General features: G+C 45.5%; 1 protein-coding gene and 1 pseudogene across 4 annotated transcripts in view; both read right to left on the reverse strand.

Moving 5' to 3' along the window:
- LOC146020933 (UDP-glucuronosyltransferase 1A5-like) overlaps positions 1–24110 on the reverse strand; it is a 72090-nt gene that overhangs the window by 7567 nt on the left and 40413 nt on the right. Inside the window, exon 1 of one of the 4 annotated variants that reach the window (XM_083154584.1) lies at positions 22507–23403. The exons of 2 other annotated variants lie outside the window; for them this stretch is intronic. In XM_083154584.1, the coding sequence (XP_083010710.1) occupies positions 22507–23370 (864 nt within the window). In that variant the 5' untranslated portion in view covers positions 23371–23403. Of the gene's footprint in view, positions 1–16591; positions 17505–22506; positions 23404–24110 lie in introns of those variants that run through there. One more of the 4 variants, XM_083154585.1, reaches the window with a different exon arrangement.
- On the reverse strand, positions 3065–4005 carry LOC146020934 (UDP-glucuronosyltransferase 1A1 pseudogene; annotated as a pseudogene).

A 24110-nucleotide genomic window follows, 5' to 3' on the forward strand; every position in this document is an offset into this window, starting at 1 on the left:
TCAGAAATCAGAACACTACATTTTGGCCACCATGCTCGATCCTAGGTTTAGACACAAGTCTGCATAGGCTCAAAGACTTGCTGGTAAGAAAATTGTCTGCTCAAGAGGAACATGCCTCTGCTAGATGCAGGGCTTAACGTGGTTCTGGAGAGGTAGTGGAACTAATTTTCCCTAAAATCCCCCTCCCCCTTCCACCATTCGACTGGGTCAGTAACAGGGTTTTCAGCACCCCCTACAAACTGCAAATTTGTGCTCTACCTGCCATACTTTATAAAGGGACAGTTAAAATTATGCCACACAGCACAATCATATTGACCACATGTAGTGTCTCTGATTCATATTACACCACATAGTAGTCACATTATGACACAAAGCAGTGCCTTTTTTTCAAGTTACTGTAGGAACAAACACAAAAAATATCAATTCTGTGAATTTAACCGTTTTTATGAATTTTTTCGATTTATTTTTTGATCCAAAATCAAAACCCAAAAGGATGCTTTAGGCAAAACTAATCCTGATCCAAAACACAAAAAGCGATCCAGATCCAAAACTAAACACAAAACATGTTTAAAATAATTAAAGTGAATTTGGGGTATATAGATCAACGTTTGGGGAGAGATAAAGTTGAGAGGGATACAGTACCAACATCAGCTATTAACTGTCATTTTTCTAAACACAGCCTGTAACATAGTAGTTAGGAGCTAATTGGCTGGTATTTTATCTCTCTGCATGGTTTGGTACATTTCCTCATATGTCAAATAAAAGTTGAATGTTTTGAACACTATAAAAGTAATAGGCAAAAAATCTCAATAATGTTATTTTGACAAAGAGACAGGTGCATACACACTTGCCGATGCGGTCAGTGGTGGAGCACCGGCATCCACCATTCTGCAACCAGATAGAGCTGGGGCGGATTTAGGGGTCCGACAGCCCCTAGGGACAGCATATTAAACCCCCCCAGCCCAGTCCCCTTGGCCGGTGTACTGCACACAGAGCTGGGGGGGAGGGAGTGTAGGGGCGGAGAGAGCTTCTGACACCAATGCCAAGCCCGCACTCGGCTGTTGCAACCTGATCTAGGAAGCGCTGCATGGGATTACCAGGCTGCACACAGCCCCGCTCTCCCAGCCGCCACTTGTTTCTCTGCCGAGCCGCAGACATGGTGGACTGTGTTCCAGTAAGGAGGATTGTATGGGCGGTATTCAATGAGCCTGATTCGCCATGTTTTTATGGCGAATTTGTGCTGTTTGGCGAATTTTTGACTAAAACGGTGAATCACCCTATTCAATGACCAGATGGCGAATACATTTGAAGGTTTTTTTAGCCATGATTCACCGAGTAGCAATCGCTATCTTTTTATGGTGAAGTGGAATGTGAACTTTTAAAATAAAGTGTTTTGTTTTTTACATTTGGTGTAAAAAAATCAGGAATTTTATTCTGAGGGACATGCTATTTTTATTCATGTGCTGTAAGCACATGAATATATATTTAATTTAAAAAAAATATATATATATTTTTTTTTTACACAGCAGCCAGCAGGGGGCGCCGGAGCCGAGCCGCTCATTAGATATTCATATATTCACTGCACCCGATCGTTACATATGCACGATTGGGTGTAGTGAATATACCCGGCCCCTGCTGGCACCCCCGGGGGGCAGCCTGTGCTGCCTGGCACCCGGGGAGCCCACCTCCCCCCCACATACGCTCTGGGTCAGGCAGAGAGACTTCCATCTCCCTGCCTGCCACCGTCCTCAGGCTCCCTGCGGCGTTCGCCGCAGGAGCTCATATTCGTCGGTCAGGGGCAGCGAGCCCCTGACTCGTTGAATACCGGAGCCGGCGAGGCTCTGGAACGTGGTGGGCAGTGGCGAATGTGCAGCGAAGCTCGCTGCCACTGACCGGCGAATATGAGCTCCTGCGGCGAACGCCGCAGGGAGCCTGAGGACGGTGGCAGGCAGGGAGATGGAAGTCTCTCTGCCTGCCCCAGAGCGTATGTGGGGGGGAGGTGGGCTCCCCGGGTGCCAGGCAGCACAGGCTGCCCCCCGGGGGTGCCAGCAGGGGACCGGGTATATTCACTACACCCGATCGTGCATATGTAACAATCGGGTGCAGTGAATATATGAATATCTAATGAGCGGCTCGGCTCCGGCGCCCCCTGCTGGCTGCTGTGTAAAAAAAAAAATATATATATATTTTTTTTAAATTAAATATATATTCATGTGCTTACAGCACATGAATAAAAATAGCATGCCCCTCCTCAGAATAAAATTCCTGATTTTTTGACACCAAAAGTAAAAAACAAAACACTTTATTTTAAAAGTTCACATTCCACTTCACCATAAAAAGATAGCGATTGCTACTCGGTGAATCATGGCGAAAAAAACCTTCAAATGTATTCGCCATCTGGTCATTGAATAGGGTGATTCACCATTTTAGTCAAAAATTCGCCAAACAGCACAAATTCGTCATAAAAACATGGCGAATCAGGCTCATTGAATACCGCCCATAGGCAGTGCAGCAGTGGCACACAGCGCTGCTGGCTGCTCACAGCCGAGAAAAACACGCCTTCTGATAGGGCGGCAGCATCCCCAATCCCGATTGGCCCTTTTGTAACTCAATGCTGCCTGGCCTGCTCAGCCATGGCAGCCTGCTGCCCTGTGATAGGTGCCGCCCCAAGGCAAGTGCCTCACACCTAGCGATGTCAGGAGCGTGCATCGTCAGTAACTGGACGATGTTCCACATGTGTTGGTCCAATCTGTCAGATTGATCCACAGATGATCTTGGGCGGATCCAGCTAAACAGTGCAGGTTTTAAGGATAGCCACACTTGATCACACTAAATTAGTAGCTTGGTTATTTGAGTTTACATCTGCCTATATCTTACATGCAGTGCAATTTTGTTTCCATATGAGTAGTACTGAAAGACCACATTATTGATGCAAATAAAAGCCATGTCTTCCCGGCACTGCTCCTGTAGGACCGGGGAGTGCTGTTTACAGTGTATATAGGCTACATAACATGATTTATTTGGTACTTTTGTTGGGGATGGGGGGGCTTTTTCAAATACAAAAGTAACAAGACAGCACACTCGGACCCCTAGAATACAGGTACTGTTAAAACGACTGTCTTTGACTTTGTACTCACCTGGGATAGGCGTTTCCTATTAGCGCAATTGATGCCTCCTATAAAGACCATATTAGGCATTACCGGTCTGATGAATTCAAACACAAAGTCAGACTTCACGAGCCATATGGAGGCTAGGCTGTACAGGTCCATCACTGACACCTCTTTCTGAAGGAACTCCGAAGCTAAGTAGCCATAGTCGTTGTAGAGAAACTTACAAAGTAAGGTGTCCAATGACCAAAGGATCGTGTTCTTTATCCTTTGGGGGAAGCTCATATGGTCGGTGTACTTGGTGAAATATCTGGGGACATAAGAAATAGGACTTGGACACTGTGTGGCCAACTGGTCCATCCCACATGGTAGACTTCTCAAAAAATTAAGAGAGGGGACAGCAAGATGTTCGGCTACAATCTGCCCACATGGGAAAATAGGAGACAGTAGTGCAGCATCAAATCCTAGTCCTTGAAGATAACCAATGAGGTCCTTGTTGTACAGGAGACCCTGACATGTAGTAAGTAACAGGCTGGAAATGTTAGTTATTTTTGCAAACGCTTTCGATAAGCTCTGAACACCGGGAAAATCTGTAAACATCTCGTAGCTGGATCTTGACATCTGCTCCTTAAGTTGTTCTGTTGTGTACGGCACTGGGTACGTCTTCAAGACATAATTTGTTGATGATTTTATATGAATGCTGCTCTGTGGAGCCACCACCACAATGTGATGTCCCCGTTGTCCCAACTCTTCTACCAAAGAGACCATACTCATCCAATGGCTTCCATCCATGGGGATCACCAGAAGCTTCCCAGCTTGGCAATAGTGAAGACATCCGAAACCCAGAAGAAGAAACTGATACAGAGATGGCAAATGCCCAGACTTTGTCAGCGACATACTGTCGTTACTGTACAAGCCAGAGCAGAGGGTGTAGTCCAGTTGAAGTGAGGGACTTGTTGTTTGTCCAAGGTATTGTGACACAATGAACCTTTGCAATCTCTGTATCTGATTGGGGGAGGCGGGGATGAATTGTGCAGAGATGAAACACCTTTGTTTTAATTACAATGATATGTCTCTGTATCTGATTGGGGGAGGCGGGAATGAATTATGCAGAGAGTAAAGACCTTTATTTCAATTACAACATGGAGGTTGGGTGGGGGGCACACTGCTGTACTCTGCAAACAGCAGCGGAGGCAGGGAGGAGGTCATCTCCAAGCGCTGCCCTGGTTTACACTGCGGGAAGGCACCGCAGTGTAAATGGTGTAAATCCCGGATCTGACCTGGCTTGGATCCGTGTTACAAATACCGGGTTGGATCTGGGATCTGGGTGTAAAATCGGTATTGCTCAGCTACCATATTCCCGCATCTCTTCTCACTGACTACTCACCTCTGGTAACATGCAGACTGCTGATCTGCTTCCCTACATCCCAGCTGTATTGTGTACTAAGCACTGTGCTGCAAATTGTTACCTGTGCTCTATTTTAGCTTTTCAGTTACTGTTTTATTTAGTTGTGGGTACCCTGTATTGTTGTAATTAAGTGCCCTATGTACAGCGCTGCCAACCACTTGTGGCTCCTTAACTAAATTGTAATAATAATGATACCTATCCCCTAGAACTGTGGTTCCCAACCTCGGTCCTCAGGAGCCCCCCCCCCCCGGCACATTTTAAAAGATCACAGGTGGAGCTAATGATTTCACCTGTGATTCTGTGTGGAGACCTGAAAAATGGGAACTGATGGGGGTACTTGGGGTTGAGAACCACTGCTCTAGTATATCTAAAATATACCCAAAATTTTAAAACTGATAAGTATTCCATAAAAATACTACATACATCTTTTAGTAAAATAAATGATTAAATAAGCATACAGTAAATGTCTAGAAAACAAAATGAATCAAATAACTTAAAAATGTCGAATGGGAAAAATGTCTGTTTATGACAGTTCAGCATAAAATGTTAATTAATGGTGTAAAAGTCTACTTTGATCATATTTTCATGCCAATGAAGCTTGTCAGAGGCAGGTTAAATAAGTAGACAAGTTCCATTATTTGCTTAATCATTATTTAAAGTGAACTTTGCTTTTGAAAGAGCTTACCCAATACTACTACACTCAAATGACACCTGAAATGGCACCGGAGAGGAATCTGAGTATGGCCAAGTCTATATAAAGGAGTTTTATATCATTGGTTAGAGCTGGAGTGTCCAAACTTTTTGCGACGAGGGCCAGATTTGGTGAAGTGTAAATGTGTGGGGGCCGACCATTCAGCCTGACATTCTTTGAATCATTAATCACATCAGAATGGTCCCCCACTCTGCCCTATTTCACTCCTGCTACTGCCCTCCTCCACTCTGCATTTAACGGGAGCAAGCTTCCACCTTCCTACCCCCCTCCCCAAACACTGCTGTCACTGTGATTGTGGAGTAGGGTGCAGGGGCGGAGATACCGCAAGGCAGCCCCCGCTTCTGCTTGGGGGAGCGGGGGCTGCGTGGGCGCAGGTTCCCAGAGTGAGTCTGTCACACTCACGCCACACTATAATGCGGCTGCCTGCTTGAGTTTTTGTACCTCGGCCGCCGCCTGCCGCTGCCCGTGCGCTCGCTGATCACAGGCGAGTCGGCACGGGCGCGGCCATGACACTGTGTCTGTCAGTGTCATACAGTGTCATAAAAAAAAAAAAAACATTGTCCAATGGGAGGGAGGGAGTGCGGGCAGGCTGTCCAATGGGAGGGAGGGTGGGCGGGCAGGGGTGCGGCCTGGGATGGTGTCAGAGGCAGGGGAAGCAGCAGTGTCTGCTGGTCCCTGCCTCAGCTTCTTCTATGCGTGTGACGTCATTACGTCACACGCTGGAGACAGAGCCCAGAGAGGAGAGGAGCCGGGAAGCCAGGGAGCAGACAGCTGAGAGAAAGTGTCCCACCCAGTCACTCACACCTAACTTGTTAATGACAGAGGTGAGGTTTTAGTTACACCAGTAATATTTAAAATATATACAGTATATATATATATATATATATATATATATACTGTATATATGTGTGTGCACTTCAAGCACTGAACTTTTTGTTTTTACTTTAGCATCAGCAGGCAGCCCCTACACGCCAGACTCTCCCCCCCCCCCCCTTCCGTGGCTGAGGACGGACAGCCCGTATCACCTCTCTCCCCACCCGGCAGCCCCTCTCACTGGCTGAAGAGGATGGGTGGCCAGCATCTCCTCCCTTCCCAAACCACGGCTGCAATTAACGGGCAGCGCTTCCGCACCACACTCACCTCCGCAGGAGTGCAGGCGGACAGCCACTTCACTTCCCCACCCGGCGGCTACATTCAACTGGCATTCCCAACCCGACGGCTGTGGGCGGCCAGCATCAACTCCCGGCCCGCCCTGCAGCTGCAGTCAGCAGGCAGCCCCTCTCCACCCTAGGGCCGTAAGTGGATTTAAGTCGAAATATATTTATTTGTGTGCTTTAACCGTCGTCTGCTCTGGCAGGGACTGCTGCAGCGGAGGAGGATTGTGCCCCTGCCTGTGTGTACCTCTGTCTCTGCCATGAGTGCCCCTGCCCATGTGTGCCAGTGTCCCAGCCATGTGTGCCAGTGTCCCACCAATGTGTGTCCCTACCAACATGTTCCTCTGTCCCTGATAGGGTGAGCACCTGCCCATGTGTTCCTTTGTACCTGCCATGTGTGTCCCTGCCCATATGTGCCTCTGTCCCTGCCCATGTGTTCCTCTGTCTCTGCCTCTGTCCCTGCCCATGTGTGCCTCTATCTGTCCCGTCCTGTCTGTGCCCATGCGTGCCTGTGTCCCTATCTCCTGGCAGTCCCTGTGTCCCCGAATGTGGGCTCAATCTGTGTGACATTATGTAAAGTTTGGCTTAACCGTGTAGCAAAATGTGAATTTCCTCAATCTGGCATGATGTGAATTTAGGCTCAGTCCAGGTGGCATGATGTGAATTTTGGCATAAAGGTGCCCATACACAAAGGGATCCTGTTTTGCGAGGCGATGGGCGGTTCCTTTCAAAAAGTATGTGCTGAATGTACTTTTTGAACTAGATCGCATCGCATATATATGTCAAAACGCATGCTGCTTTAGCACATTGCATAACTATGCAATACGATCTAGTTTAAAACGTACAGAGCACATCGATCCATGTATGGGCACCTTAGTGAATTTTTCCCCATCTGGGTAATATAATGTGATTTTTGGCTTTGAATTTTGACTCATTGTGTGTCACATAAGGTGAATTCTGGTTCATTCTGTGTGGCATAAAGTTTAAGGGGCAAAAATAAGGGAGTCTGCTATTGTGTTGCATAATGTATATAAGAGGTATATGGCGTGGCACACTGCACTCAAGACCACACCCTTTTATGTGACCACGCCTCTTTTTAAGTGCCCACACCCCCTAATTCTGTAGCGCATACATAGCACACACCTTATATTTTCCACACCCCCACTTTCAAATTTCCACTTCAACCACTGTATGTATGTTATATATATATATATATATATATATATATATATATATATATAAAAAATACCATGGGGGGGGGGGGGGGGGGGCACTCATTTTTTGGCTGGGGGGAGCAAAATTTATAGTTACGCCACTGGTAGGGTGATATACGATTGCAGCAGCAGGGGTAGGATGCCAAACACATCTGGCTGTGGCGGCTGGCACCTCCTCACTGCAGCAGACAGCAGGGTAAAGGCGCGCTCGCCGGGGCCCCACCTTTAGGCCAGTATTCAATGGCCAGGGGTCGTGGGCGGCAACGAATCCTGTGTAGGATTCGCTGCACTTTCGCAGTGATTCTCCCTGCTGGGAGATTCGCCGGCATTCGCCCGTCCACTGTATTCAACGCGTCAGGGGCTCTCGGCTCTCTCCCTGGCTCTCTCCCCTGCTGCTGCGGCCAGAGGATTGAGCAGAGACACGGCGGGGGAGCGCGCTGATGCTGCCAGGAGCCCCGCACAGCCTGAGGACGGGGACAGGTCCAGCAGCAGCAGACCTCCGGCTCCAGCAGTCCCAGCGCTGACATCTGCTGTCACCGCGCTGTGGCTGCCGGAGCCAAAGGTCTGCTGCTGCTGGAGCCATCCCTGTCCTCAGCCTGGCATCGCTCCCTGCTACATCAGAGCGCTCCCCCGCCAGGACACCAGTCGTCACATCCCCCTGCCGGGACTCCTGACTCGGGCATCTACTCAGCAACGGGGACAGCAGCCGTGGCCCGGGAGATCCCGGAGCGGTGCACCACCGAGCAGAATCAGCAGGAGGCTAGACTCGGGCAGGAGGAGTAGACCCCGTAAGTCCAACATGTGTTCAATGTTTCAGCGTTTTCCCCCCACCCCCCAATGTATGCAGGTGCCCTGATCCCCAGGACCTCACTGGTCTGATTCTTCTAGTCACAGCAATGTCACATTATTGTATGCAGTACATGACAGCTGTGCTGTAGCAGAGCTTCCCAGTTTCCACGCAGTGTGTCTGAGGAATTGCAGCCTCCCTGACGCAGCCCCCCGCCGTATGGTACGTTAAAAAAAAAAATTATAATATATTTATGTGATCCTTGTCCAGTAAAAAAAATAGCAAGACTCTTCAAACAATTAAATGACTGATTTTTTTACAACCCAAAAAAATAAAAAAAGCCTTTATTTTGAAAGATCACATTCCAGTTCCCCCAAAAAAGATGCCGAATGCAAATTGGAGAATCATGGCAAAAATCACTGGAGAAAGCAGTTCTCCATTTCAGCATTGAATACACTCCTGGTGAATTCCACTAAAACCCCCATTGAAAACCACTGGAGAATCATGGAGAATCACAAACAGAGAATCGTCAGACATTCGCTCTTCATTTGCAGAGAATTGTGTCCATTGAATAGGGCGAATTGTTTTTCCTGTGAAAAAAATTGCCTGATTCCCCAGAAAATATGGAGAATCAGAGGTATTGAATACTGGTCACAGTGTCCTGTGCTCTGCTTCCCACATCTGATTCTCTGCCCGCTTCCTGCTGGAGTCTGCGGGCCGCTTGAAATGACAGCACGGGCCGCAATTGGCCCCCGGGTCTGAATTTGGGCATGCCTGGGTTAGAGAAATGGCTAACAGACGATTTGTAGTAGGTGGGGCTCTTGCGCGGCGAAAAAAGGGGGCGCGGACAAACATTATACCACACACAACTAGGTCAACAGGGTTCTAGGTCGACATGGGTGAAGGTTGACAGGTGTCTAGGTCGACATGGGACAAGGTTTACTATTTGCCCATGGTACAACTGATGCAGGGCATGCTGGGATGTGTAGTTCAACAAGGTTCAAGGTTAGCCGTCACTGGTATAGGCTGTATCACTTTAAATAATATAAATAAGTGGTCAGGTATAAATATACAAACATAATAGAACCAATGAACTTTCTAAGCTCACAATCTCCCACCTCATGGTAAGGCTCCTGTCTCTTCTTCCTGGAACTGCTCTCAGGTCCAGTGAACTGAATGAGGACTGAAATCCCCACGCACACAGCAAACTTGGTAAAGGCTGTTACCACTGGGAATGTGCAGCAGTTCTGCTCTGTCCCATACACTGCGTTATATTGCTGCAGCTCAAGTAATCCTATTATATATATATACCATATTAAATTAGCTTCTTTCCATGTTCATAGTAACCATTTCCTTAGCTTTGCTGCTACCAGGACAATAACCTAGGCTGCACAGTTGGCCTTGCTAAAGAATCTGATAGTGATGATAAGAGAGAAAAATGTGGAGAAACCGCTTCCTATAAACAAGTGATGCCCCGGTCACCATTGCTGTCCAAATAGAATAAACTATTAACTCCAGGATGACAATTCTGTTTAACCCTGGAAGCGCTACTGCACAGTCTTGGTTCTTACCACCAAATTAGCGCAAGTTCTGATTTTTTTGGATTGTTTGTATTGGATATTCAAAACATGTGACAGCCAGTTAGCCAATAAGATCACACTCTGAGATGCTAATAAATCCACTCATCTCTACACTATGGGGGTTCTTCTAGTTTACTCGCAAATGCATAATCAAAACCATGTGCACTGCAGGTGCAGAGAGAGTTAGATTTGGGTGGGGTTTGTACTTCAAACTGATATCTATGTTGCAGTGTAAAAATAAAGCAGCCAGTATTTACCCTGCACAGAAACAATATAACACCCAAATCTAACTCTCTCTGCACATGTTGCAGTGCATATGGTTTTGTCCATTAGAGAGTGATTGTGACTTTGCGAGTGAACCAGATTAACCCCATAAACCCTTGATGGCTAACCTTGACACTCCAGATGTTGTTGAACTTCACATCCCAGCATGCTCTGCATCAGATTTAACATGGCCAGAGCATGCTGGGGTGTGTAGTTCAACAACAGCTGAAGTGTCAAGGTTAGCCATCAAGGCCCTAAACCAGGCTTGTCTACCCTCCCGGAATTGCCGGGAGGCTCCTGAAAATCGTGTACCCCTCCCAGCCCCCCGGGAAGGTGGCAATCCTCCCGCATTGGCAATGCAGCCCCCGCAACCCCCCTTCGTTCTGGCCGAAATACCATTTTTTGCGGGTCCACAGCGGGGCTAAAATGACGCGAATCGTGTCATTTCGCATCATTTTAGCCAATCCGCGGACCCGCGAATTGCGGTGTTTGCCTGCCATGGGGCGGGGCTTGATGACGTCGGCCTCCCCACGCCCCCTGCCATACTACCATCGGGTCTCCTCTCTGGGCTTCTCCCGGAGAGGAGACAGCAATTGTCGGCAACTATGCCCTAAACCCTTTAATTCACATTTTTTCAGTAAGCAGTGTGAGATTTCCCATACATCGTAAATGGGCTACAGACAAATGTGCTAAAAAACATTTGTAAAAAAAAAATCCCAAGATATCCCTGCTCTTGCAATGCTTTTTCCTGTCCATCCATATACAGAGAAAACAGTCCTGGGACCCGGCCAGTGTGAATGTTTAAACCAGACATGTCTAACCGTCGGCCCTCCAGGAGTTGTGAAACTACACATCCCAGCATGCCTTGCCATAGTTTTAGCATTCCCTAATAGCAAAATGGCAAGACATAATGGGCCTTGTAGTTTCACAACAGCTGGAGGGCCGCAGGTCAGATATGCCTGGCTTAAATCATACTCACCTACACCCAGGTGCCAGGGATCATTGCACTCTTGAGGGCAGCTGGTCAGCGGTACTGCGCTGCTGTCTTAAACCCTGGTGCAATTAAGTGATGCTGCAAAGCAACAGCTCATTTTACAGTTCTGGGGGCCATGTAACAGAAGTGGAGCCGGTAGCATCGATCACTGGACCTTGACTGTAAATAAGAATGAGCAGCGTTGGGGGTGGGGTCCCAGTATGAGGGTGCCATGAGAGGGGGGGGGAGCGGCATGAGGGTGACATGGGAGGGGGGGGCATGAGGATGACATGGGAGTGCCTGGCAGTGGTAGCGATGGCGATGGCAGTGTCTGCACATTTGCAACACATACTCAGGGAATATAAGGCTGCAGAGAATCTTTCCAGGGACAGAGCTTTCTCACTAGCTCTGTCCATGCATAGTACCTCCCAACATTTGGCGTGGCCTAACAGAAAGGGGGCGTGGCCTGTACTCTCAGCGCTGCCGCAAGGTCACACCCCATTTTCGCCACTGTGGGTGCATGATCAGCAGCCCCGTGAGCTGCTGGCTATGCCCCCAGCCCCTCCGGCTGCAGGAATAGACGCTGTGTCTAGTCATGTGTGACAGGGGGGACTCCCAACTGCCCCCCCCCCCCCCCCCGCAGCGGGACACGATACGCGGGACAGTTGGGAGGTATGATGCATGTGATAAATTATACATCCATGTGACGTAGTCAATTATTGCACTGAGGAGTGGGAAGATTATCTCAGATGCGGATGGTGATAAATCAGCCCTCAATTGTTACAAATGCATTTATGAACAGATGTAAAAAGTAGAGTATTGTATTATAGCTGGGTTGCTATAACCTTTAGCAGGATGTATAATAATTACTAGATTTACAATCATAGTTGCCTACTCTTCTTGAATGACTACAGAGTGTAAGCTTGCGAGCAGGGCCCTCCTACCTCCATGTTGGTTTGTTTCTACCCAGTTTGTTTAATCACTGTTGTTTCCAGTTGTAAAGCGCAACGAAATATGCTGCGCTATGTAAGAGACTGTAAATAAATAATTAATGTTAGACTCAATAGCAGAGCCTATTTTGTCCTGATTTTGCATTGCTAAATGTTGGGAAGTAGGCATCCCTAATAAACACCCCCCCCCCCCCCCCAACTGACCGTTGCACACAATTACCTTCATGATCCTTACAAAAAAATAAGGATCAAATATTGTTTGAGGTAACATGTTTAAAAAAAGGCAGACTAGATGGGCCAAGTGGTTCTTATCTGCCATATAAACGGAGTACAGTCAAAGGAGGGAAAGGTTACAAGTGGAGTACCCCAGGGATCTGTACTTGGACCAGTGCTTTTTAACCCCTTCACGACATTGCCTTTTAAGGTAATTTTTTTTTTTTTTCCTCCTTGCGTTCAAATAAGCGTAACTTTTTTAATTTTCCGGCTATATAGACACATGAGGGCTTTTTTTTTGCGGGACAAGTTGTACTTTTTAATGGTACCATTTACTATACCGTATAATATTCTGGGGAATCAGGAAATAATTCAATGTGGGGTAAAAAGAAAAAAAAACGCAATTCCACAATTTTGCGCTGGTTACGGTTTTTTTGGAGTTCATAGTTCGTTTAAAATGATGGGTTATCTTTATTCTATGGGTCGTTACGATTCCGGTGATACCAAACTTATATAGTTTTCGTTACGTTTTACGACAAAAAAAAAAATAGAATATGTTACGGTTTTTCGAATTTGCGTCGCGTCGCCATGTTCTGCGGCTTATAACTTTTTTATTTTTCCACCTACGGACCTGGGTGAGGGCTCATTTTTTGCGGGCTGAAGTGTACTTTTTAATTAATACCATTATGGGATATGGGCGACTTTCTGATCTCTTTTAGCTATTTTTTTTTGGGTAGGCGATGCGACCAAAAAACGTAGTTTTGGCGTTGGGGATTATTTTCCGTTTACGCCTTTAACCGTGCGGGATAACTAATGTTATATTTTAATAGATCGGACTTTTAGGAACGCGGCGATACCAAATATGTTTTTTTTTTTATTTTTTATTTATTTTTATTTGGGGAAAGGGGGGTGATTTGAACTTTTAATATTTTTTTATTTTTTTTTTTATTTTTAAACTTTATTTTTTTTTTTTTTTTACTTTTACTACAAGGCCCCCTAGTGTACTTGACCACTAGGGGGCGCGATCGCCTGTACTAGGTTCAGCCATAGAGCTCTATGGCTGAACGTAGTGATTTTATGCACTTCCTATTACATCCTGCCTGAGGCAGGATGTAATAGGTATGCATACACGGCCAGCACAGGGGTCTACATTAGACCCCTGGCTACCATGGCAACCGATCGGCACCCTCCGATCTCGCTGCGGGGGGCCCCGATCGGCGCCGGAGGGGGGCGCCCCCCCTCCGATCAGCTATTTAAGCACTGCGGGCGCTTTGCCCGCGGTGCTTAAAGGGTTAAACGGCCACGATCGGCGAACTCGCCGCTCGTGGCCGTGAGAGCAGGGACCTGGCTGTAATATACAGCCATTACCTGCTCTCTTTCAAGCCAGCTCACTCCGTGAGCTGGCTTGATTCCCCCGCAACCGACATATGACGTATATATACGTCATATGTCGTGAAGGGGTTAATATCTTTATTGGTGATATTGCAAATGGAATTGAGGGTAAAATGTGCCTTTTTGCAGATGACACAAAGGTATGCAACAGGGTAGACACACCAGGAGGGGTAAAACAAATGATTGATGATCTAGGTAGATTAGAGGAAAGGTCAAGAGCATGGCAACTACAGTTTAATGCCAAAAAATGCAAAATCATGCACTTGGGTTGCAAAAATCCAAAGACTAAATATAGTATAAATGGCACTATAATGGAAACTACTGAGGAAGAGAGGGATCTAGGTGTCACTATTTCAGGGGACTTAAAAGCAGGTAGGCAATGTAACAAAGCAATGAAGAAGGCAAGTCAGATGCTTGGTTGCATAGGGAGAGGTATCAGCAGTAGAAAGAAAGAAGTAATAATGCCACTGTATAGGTCATTGGTACGACCTCATCTAGAGTATTGTGTTCAGTTCTGGAGGCCATATCTCCAGAAGGATATAAATACATGAGAGACTGTACAAAGAAGGGCAACTAAAATGGTGCATGGCCTACATCACAACGCACCAGGAAAGACTAAAAGATCTTAATATGTATACTTTAGAGCAGGGAAGGGAAAGGGGGGACATGATAGAAACTTTCAAATATATCAAGGGTTTTAACAAGGTACAGGTGGGAGACATTCTTCACAGGAAGAGGAGCAGCAGAACACGAGGACATGCACTGAAACTAGAGGGAGGAAGATTCAGGGGAAATTTGAGGAAGAATTACTTCACAGAAAGAGTAGTAGATAAGTGGAATAGCCTCCCATCAGAGGTGGTAGAGGCAAATACAGTAGTACAATTTAAACATGCTTGGGATAGGCATATTGATATCCTTACAAAAAAATAAGGATCAAATATGGTTTGAGGTAACATGTTTAAAAAAGGGGCAGACTAGATGGGCCAAGTGGTTCTTATCTGCCGTCAAATTCTATGTTTCTATGTTTCTATGTTTCTATCAAATTCTATGGTCGGTCCGGTGGTGCAGCCGGCAAGCGGTGCAGAGGTGCCGCACAGAGCAGGTAGGTGGGCGGCAGCTGGGCGGGCGGTGCATGGGTGCGGCCAGTGCAGCGTGATCTCTGACACCACATCATGGTGCGCAGAGCCCCAGGATGGGTCGGGAACAGCTGGGCAGTCTAAGCGAGTGCTCGGGTGCTGACCAACATTAGACTGCGCATGCGCAATCTAATCCCGAATTAAAATCCCAGTAATTTGGGGGACAAATCCCGGGATCTCGCCGATCCCGATCCTGGGATTGGACACCCTATTGGAAAGTATGCTGTCTTATATGTACTCTGATTGTAAAGAAAGATAAGTTACGAACATGTAGCAATGTTCATCATTTACGCACTACAAACGTATAAACATAAATGATCAATCTAGTGTCGCCACGTATTCCGGCATTAAAAACAAGAATAACTACTGGAACCCGCCTTTGTAAATGTTAACTACTGTATATTTTTGCTACTAAAAAAAAAAATGGACATAAAATATAAAACTGTTTTGCAAATGTGTATGGCTATATATCAGGCGTGGTCAAACTATGGCCCTCCAGCTGTTGTGAAACTACAAGTCCCATCATGCCTTAGGAAATGCGAAAACTATAGCAAGGCATGCTGGGATGTGTAGTTTCACAACAGCTGGAGGGCCACAGTTTGGCCATGCCTGCTATATATTAAAACTAAAATAACACTTGCATTGCCCATTTCCCCCTATATGATGCCTATTTGTATGGCTAAAGGACTGATTCAGAGTTGATTGCAAATGCAAAATCTTTCTCCAATAGACAAAACCGTGCTACATGTGGGTCAGATGTAACAGCAGGGTTGCCGACTTTAAAAAAATCCTCTTCGGGAGAAGCCCGGAGAGGAATCTTGCATTACGAGTTTTGGGGGCGGGGCTTAACTGTGACGATTGTGCCGTTTTAGCTCTGCCCCCTCCCCTGAGACCCGCGGATTGTGGCATATAAATGCCGCGATCGGGGGGCTCAGTGGGGGTCCCCCTGATTCCGGGAGGGTTGCCCACCCTTCCGGGGGCCAGGAGGAAGGACCCGATTTTCGGGAGACTCCCGCAAATTCCGGGAGGGTCGGCAACCCTGTGTAACAGGTGCAGAGATGTTTAGACTTGCGTGAGGTGTGTTCAAACTGAAATCTAAATTGCAGTGTAAAGCAGCCAGTATTTACCCTGCATAGAAATAAAACAATCTGTCCCACCTGCAGTGCAGCATGGTTTTGCCCATCTGAGAAAGATTTAGCATGAATCAGGCCCAAAGTAACAACCAACACCTACTTGGACAAGAACGTTTCTTATGTGACACCATGGGGTAAATTTACTAAAGGTACTAAAAATTAAAAAGAGGTGATGTTACCCCTAGCAACCAATCACATTTTGTCTATAATTTCTTTATTGCATCCTAGAAAATGATAGGCAGAATCTGGTTGCTCTGGGAAAGATCACCTCTTTTAATTTTTGTACCTTTAGTAAATGTAACACCATGTGTGGTATTCAATTGTTTTTCACCAGCATTTCAGCTAGCTATCCCTGGGGGTGGTGAGCTGAAATGCACGAATGTGGGGCTAAACCTGACCATAATAATGGCGATATGTGCAATAAAATAGATCATTTGAATATCACCCTACGATCTTCCAATACTTTAGACAGGAGATCGGGCACGATGTAACAATTGAATACCACCCCATGTGTAAAAAAAATGATGCCTGCTACCTTCCCCCGTCCGAAAATGAATATAGTTTTTACCTTGTTCAGGGGCTTCTTGTTGGCACAATGAATGCCTCCAATAAATATCATATTTGGCATAATTGGTCTGGGGAACTCAAACACAAAGTCATATCTCAAGAGCCAGATAGAGGCCCTGCTGTAAAGGTCCGCAACAGAGACATCCCTCTGCAGAAAGTCAGAAGCTAGGCGGGCAAAGGGTCCGTACAAAACATAACATCCACCATATTCAAAAGATCTCAGAAGAAAGTTCTTCACTCTCTGGCTGAAGTCCATGTGGTCAGTGTATGTGGAGAAAAATCGGGGCACATAGGAAGGTGGGCTTGGGGCCAAAGTAGCGACATGGTCTAGACCATACAGTTCTCGCAAGAAAAACACGGAAGGAAGAGACAAATGTTGAGCTATTATTTCTCCACATGGGGAGAGAGGGTCACTCAACACAATGTCAAAATTGTATGATTCCAAATACCTGATGAGAGTCTCGTTGTGAAGCAAGTTCTCACAGGCAGCAACAAACATGTTGGTGATACTTGTCATTCTACCATGTACCCGCTCTACATTTTCTAGGAAGGTTCTGTGTTCAAACACTTCTTTACCTGCTTCGGATATCAAGGATTCCATAAACTCTTTGCTGTACGGCATAGAAAAAGTCCTCACTGTGTAATGATCTATTTGCTTTATATGAAAGTTGACTTCAGGTACAACCAGAACAATCTGGTGACCTCTCTGGGATAGCTTCTCCACCAACTTATGCATGCTGAGCCAATGGCTTCCATCTTGTGGTATAACGAGTAGCTTTCCTCCTTCGGTGAGCCCAATTGACACAACACAAAGAAGACCAATGATGGAGAGGGTTTGACCACTCATGTCTATGTCCACGGCACCGGCGGAGAGCTTAACTAAACCAAAACTATTACAGCCGCCTCTGGGTGTCTGCTTAAGAGAGGCTGAATATCTTGTGTAATTCTGCCCATTATTATAATCATTGCTTACTGATTGGAAAGTGCAATATGAACTTTGCTTATCAAGCAAACTTTACGATAAAAAAAGCAGTTACTCATTACATGGCAGCGATACTAAAAATGTTTCAAACGGTGCCAATGAAAATGCTGTGTAAGCGTAGTATGCATGAGGCCAGATAGCGATCAGTTTATATCAATCTCCTTTCCATAGAAGGTATTACCCTGTGGTGACCCGTCTATATCAAGCAAAAAAGCACAACTGCACCTAGAACTAAGCACTCTCCATTGTAAAAAAAAAAATTGGGAGTAAAGGCCCCCATACACAGGTTCCCTCAGACAAGTTGGACCTGTATTCCCTTGCGCTTCCCTGGCAGATCCCCTGGGAGGGCTCCTTCCGACTTGGCACTTGATGTGCCATTTTTTTTTACATGCGACAAATCACATGCGATTTATCGCATGAAATAAAATTCCAGGGGGCTGTCACGAGAGTTCAAGGGAAATCAGATGTGATACATCGCAGGTGCTAAAAAGCACCCGCGATGTGCCGCTGATGATCCGATTCCAATTCATTGTATGTGCTACACATAAGATCAATAGGATCTGAACACATGTTCCTGAATTGGACCGATTTTATCCAATATATCATCTGATCTGTCAGAATCGGGTGAAATCGGATCTGTGTATGGGTTCCTTAACTTTTACTCAACGTTTCAGTGGCGGTAGTTGACCACGGGCTGCGGCAATGACCACACATTGCATGGAGAAAAAAGGGAGACCGGTTAACATGTATAAAACATACGAATGAAACTAGCCAATGAAAAACTGTGGATGGGTTATATGCAAATGCTCGCCCCATTCCATGCTCCAAACATCCTCGCCACTTTGCGAATGGATGTTTTGGGCGTACTGGGTAAATACCCTGCACGCAAATCTACATCAGTGTGGACTGACCTAGACTTGAGGCGTGTCCGAGAATGGGGCAGTACTGTGACATCAGTCATCCGCCCCCAGAAGGCATGTGCCCGCCTGAGTTCGCAAAAAAAAGTGTGTTTTCACATTATTTTAGTATTACCTGAGCATCAAGTATTTTTTTTAAATATCATCTCGCTGTAAATCTGTTGAAATTCAAACGTTGTGGCCATTGGGCAACATCAGACTGGTGGTGAACCGTCGATATTGCAGCCACCAGAAAAAGTACAAAGGCAACAAGACCAGTAAACGGTTACTTAAAATTTTTAAGCATATTACATTTCCCATACATTACTTAAAGAAAAAAAAATGCAGTGAGCCCTACGATAATAACACCAGCTTCAGCTCGCTGCGAACTGCCTACACAGACACAGCTTTCTCTGCCTCTAGGCAGTGAAAACAGTACAGGGACCAGGCACTGTGATCCGCTGATCACTGCAAAAAAATTATATATACTCCCCTAACCAGGTCCGCTGATTGGTGCTCCAGTGAGGGCGGACAGTGATCAGGGTTGCTCCTGTGGCCCCCGGTGCGGTAAAGTAATGCTGCAAAGTGGCAGCTTACTTTACAGCGCCAGAGGGTACAGAAGCAGGAAGCCCTAAAGACCGGCAGCCCTGCAGGAGCTCCAGTTAACCATTCCATGGGTAGGTGAGTAATAGTAAATAGTATCAGGTTGGGTAGGTGCAGTGATGTTGGGGTATTTTATATGAAAAATACCCTGATAATGGTGCAGTGACCCATCGCAGGGTCAGAGCTTTCTCTATCTCTGCATGTAATAATTGCTACATCTGTGCAATGTAATCAATTATCACATTGCGATTTTGGCCGATATTATCACAGCACATCCGCTTCTGATAAATCCGCTGGAATTTCACAAGCTGAGCAGTGAAAAAACATAAAGTATGAGCTGTAAGGATCTAAACTATACTAGAACTTTTACAATGGCTGGCAGTTGAGTAAGGCTACTCACCTGGTCCACTTTCCTCTTCAGACCACAGCTTTGTCCCCCAACAAAAACCATATTTGGCATAAATGGTTTAACTGACTCCAAGACAAAATCATATTTGTAAAGCCAAAGTTCCGCCTGACTAAACAGCTGAAGTATCCTGACGTCTTTATGTAGGAATCGGGAGGCCATCTTTGAAAACTCGCTCTCAATTTGTTGACAAGCGATGTATTTTAATGAGCGAATGAGCAGGCTCTGCACATAACCCATCTGTACGGGGCCTAAGTTATAGCTGTCCGAGCTGGGGCACTTAGTGGCCTTGTTGCCCCATCCACAAGGTAGCAATGACAAAAAGTAAATAGATGGGAGATGGAAGCGCTCTGCAAGGATGGGGCCACACGGAAAGAATGGATCCATGACTGCAGCATCAAAAAGACTCCTCTCCAAGTAACTCAGCAAATCTTTGTCTGCCAGAAGGTCCAGGCAGGTATGAGAAAGGACGGACGCAGTAAACTTCATCCTTCTATATTCTGTACTTATAGCGCTGAGTAAGTTACTCATCAGAGTCTCATCTGGAAGCGGTTCCAGGTCCATATTTAGCCCAGACTGGAGAGAGGGTGCAGTGTAGGTTTTCACGGTCAAACCCTCGGAGGAGTCTATGATCACTGTGTTCTTAGGGATCACCAGAACTATCTTGTGTCCTTTCTGTTGGATTTTCTCTACCATACTTTGCATGTCCAGCCAGACATCCGTGTCCTGAGCGATCACCAGTAAATTCTCACTCTCAACCTGTCTGGGGGAATCCAGCAGGACGGAGATCCAGAGGAACAGAAGAGAAGGAAAAATCTGTGCCATTTCTAAGTTCTCTGCATTTGAAGCTACCCGGATCTTGGGAACGACTGGTCTGAAAGAACTATGTCAATATCACAGTGATTCAGGCACTGAACACTCCCTTCCTATATCAGCACTTTATCAGGCTTGCCATTGCTTGGGAGAACTGCAGAGTGGTTAGCATTGTGGGGACTGATAATTTTACTCTAAAGACCAAGCAGTTTCTTTCTCAGGCGTTTGGTTATTTGTTAGCATTGTCTCACACGTCAAAGACTGAATGATGACAAAGAGCAAATATCATAAGTTTGTGCTGTGAACTGCACCTGTTAGTATTTGTAAAACAAAAATAAGAATTTACTAAAAAAAAAATCATACCAACCTACAGAATGTTAAGGAATAGTCATAACAACTTCAGTCACTCTTAAGTTAAAACAATTTTACATTGCTTTTTAAGGGTCTTCCCCATACCGCCCGAGGGACATTTGACCGAAACCAAGCAGTGATCACCTACAACCTGGCCACCTTCCCAATTGCCAAGACATGGTTGTGCGCCATTTTACCTGCCCTCCCCACTGCTTTACCACAAGCAGCTTCATCCCAGGCTCATCACCTCTCAAGACTCCTTGAGTAAAGATTCCTCCCAGTGTAGCAGTTATCACCAAATTTAATTGGTGATGATCGTTCTAAGATCTTTCTTTGTCAACATACTTAAAGTAGAATATATCAAGTAAAAAATGTGGTAAATTCTCCAAAAACTGTAGTTTCTTTCTGGAGGTTTGCCTCAATACATAAGGAGGTATTTTCTGGGACCAAGAGTACAGCAGTCGACTAGAATTCACAATTGCCGACTGTATGGCTGCTCCAACCGGCAAATGATACTGGATAGCAGAGGGCATGGCTACGATGGCATGATTTAATGTGAATTGCGTCTGATCCCTCCCTGGACCGCCCCCTTCTCAGATGGCAGGTGGAAGCGAATGTGGGTTCTGGAGGCCAGTTCAGGGAGAATTGGCCACTTCCTAAGGGCGGCTGGGAGCACCACCTGAATTTCTACTTTACTAGAATGGTAAAAAAAAGTGGTCTAAAATCTGAGAAATAAAATTGATTAGAGCACTGCTGTGGTTTTGGCAGCAATCCCTATATAGAATAAAAACAAAGTTTTTAAAAAATGTGCTAAACCTATAGACCAGTGATTCCCAAACTTTATTAAAAATGGCGCCATAGAGAATCAGAATTTTTTTCATGGCACCCCTAGGCCAATGGTTTTTTATTGATACATTTTTTATATAATATTAAATTAAGTAATTTGTGTTTATATGTCTTTTTAGGTTTAATTATGTGGTAAGGGAAAGGATTCACTTCTGTTTGTCCACATATAGTATGACTGGGAGCCACAAGAACTGGTTTTGCCTATCACATTGATGATAAATAATTTGAGTTAGTCCTGGACCACCAACTCAAGGCACCCCAGCAAGAGTCCTGAGGCACCCCAGGGTGCTGCGGCACACAGTTTGGCAACCACCCTCACAAAATGTCCAACACAATTTTGTGCATGGTTAAGGTCAAGCTGAGCCATGAACACGAAGTATGATATAGACTGACATGTACGGACCCGGCAAACTTATCCCCTCTGTACTGATGGCACATGTACAAAACTCGGCCACTGCATGGTTGAGTAAATCTTCATTATGGAGTATTTTTACTTCACAGAACTTGGAGCCATGGATTAGCCCTGTGATGGCTAACCTTGACACTCCAGATTTTGTTGAACTACAAATCCCAGCATGCCCTGCTACAGTTTAGCCATTTGGCCATGCTAGAACTGATGCAGGGCATGCTGGGATGTGTAGCTCAACAACAGCTGGAGTGTCAAGGTTAACCATCACTGGATTAGCCTATGCCATGGGCGCAATCTATGTGAAGTACCCATGGCATCTTCCCCATATATGCATGAGGCTCCTCCCAGTGCTCGGTTCTCCTCTCACAGACTGATTAACATATTTAATGCTTCTGGCAACATTAATCCTAGTGTATTTGTTCACATAGTAGGGAATTTTGATGCAAAGCTCTAACCGGACAGGGAATTATTAAACTTTTTTTGTAAAGCACAGTGTAGGCACTGCAGAAATGAATAGCTAAATATATTTAATTGAAGAAAATGATGTATAACAAGGTGGAAATAGGTTTTAAATAAACAAAAAAATAAAATGCTATATGTGAAATCTCACCTGATTAAGAAGCTTCCGTGTGACACAATTGATCCCCCCTATGAAGACCATGTTGGGCATCACCGGCTTCGGGTAATTAAGCACAAAGTCAACTTTCATCAACCAGACGGCTGCGTGGCCAAGAATCTCCTGCAGACTGACCTCTCTCTGAAGGAATTCAGAGGCCAGTAACTCATAGGGTGCGTAAACAGAATCACACAGGAAGTATAGGACCACGTCATACAGGGAATTCTTCAACCGTTGAGGAAAAGTCATTTGCGAGGCCAAACTTGTCAACATCCGTGGGACATAAGATAATGGCAAGGGGCACTTAGAGGCTTTAGCATCTACATGGCAAGGTATGCTACTCATGAAGAAAACAGAGGGCACAGAGAGGTGCTCTGCAAGTATTTGACCACAGGGGATTATAGGATTTGTGAAGACAACATCAAAGTTCAGTTCTTCCAGGGACCGCATTAACTGAGTATTGTTTAACATCCGTACACAGGTGTCTAACATTAGGGCCCCTAATTCTCTCATCTTCTCATGCATCTTTGTAAATCTCTGCAGAAAAGGTCTTTCCATGAAAAGCTCACTTTGAAAAGATGAGAAATGATTCTTTAGATATTCGGAGGAGTAGGATACAGGGTAGGACTTCACCTCATAGTCTTGAGAGTTCCGAAGATGGATATTGACTTCGGGAGCAACAACTACAACTTGGTGACCTTTTTGCCTGAGCAAATTCACCACAGGGCACATGCTTAACCAGTGACTTCCGTCTAGCGGCACAATGAGAATTCTGCCACCCTCAACCAATGGTACATGGCTAGAAGTAAAAACCATGACGGTAACTGTAATGTATAAAGAGAGATGCGAGCTCGCCATGTCCTCACTCTGCAGAATAAAGTTAATTTGCAAACTGAATTTGAAGATCTGGACTTTTATATGTAATAGTCTCCACTACTTCATTGTGCAATAAATGAGGACATTGTGCCGAGGCGGTTGAGTATTAACCGAATGTGTTGATTTTAAAGGGCAAATGTCATGATGTTTTACATAATAACCATTGCAACCTTTGATATCATACCCTTTTACAGAGTGCATTAATATGTGGCCGATTTAGGAATTGATAGTTGATTGTAAATAGCTATTTAAGCTTTTAAGGTGAGAACTCACGTGTTCCGGGTTGCAGTTGTTTTTGACGGCAGTCCTCGCTCTGTGTAGTGTTTTCTACTGGTAAATTGATTTTTATGGAATATGTGTGTGTTGGGGGGGGGGGGTTGCTGGGGGGGGGGGGGGATGCATAGCGGATCATCTCTATTAAAGCAATCTTTCACTGTATCTTCAAAGTAGGTGGCCATTGTGGATTAACCTTGATGGTATAAAACCATTCACAGGAAAACCATTAATGCTTTCACACACCAATGGCCATCCCTGTTCTATGCCTTTACTGAACTACAGACCAATCAGAGCTTGGGGGCAGGGCTAGTATGTGCATGTGGAAGATCAAAACGGGCCTTGAATGCACAGTATGATATAGGCTGACATGTACGGACCCAAATGCATGCTCTAGCCTGTACTGATGGCAGATGTGCAAAACTAAACCACTGCTTGGTTGAGTAAAC

Source organism: Crinia signifera, chromosome 7, assembly GCF_055691185.1.
Source record: "Crinia signifera chromosome 7, ASM5569118v1, whole genome shotgun sequence".
Taxonomy (NCBI): Eukaryota; Metazoa; Chordata; class Amphibia; order Anura; family Myobatrachidae; genus Crinia; species Crinia signifera.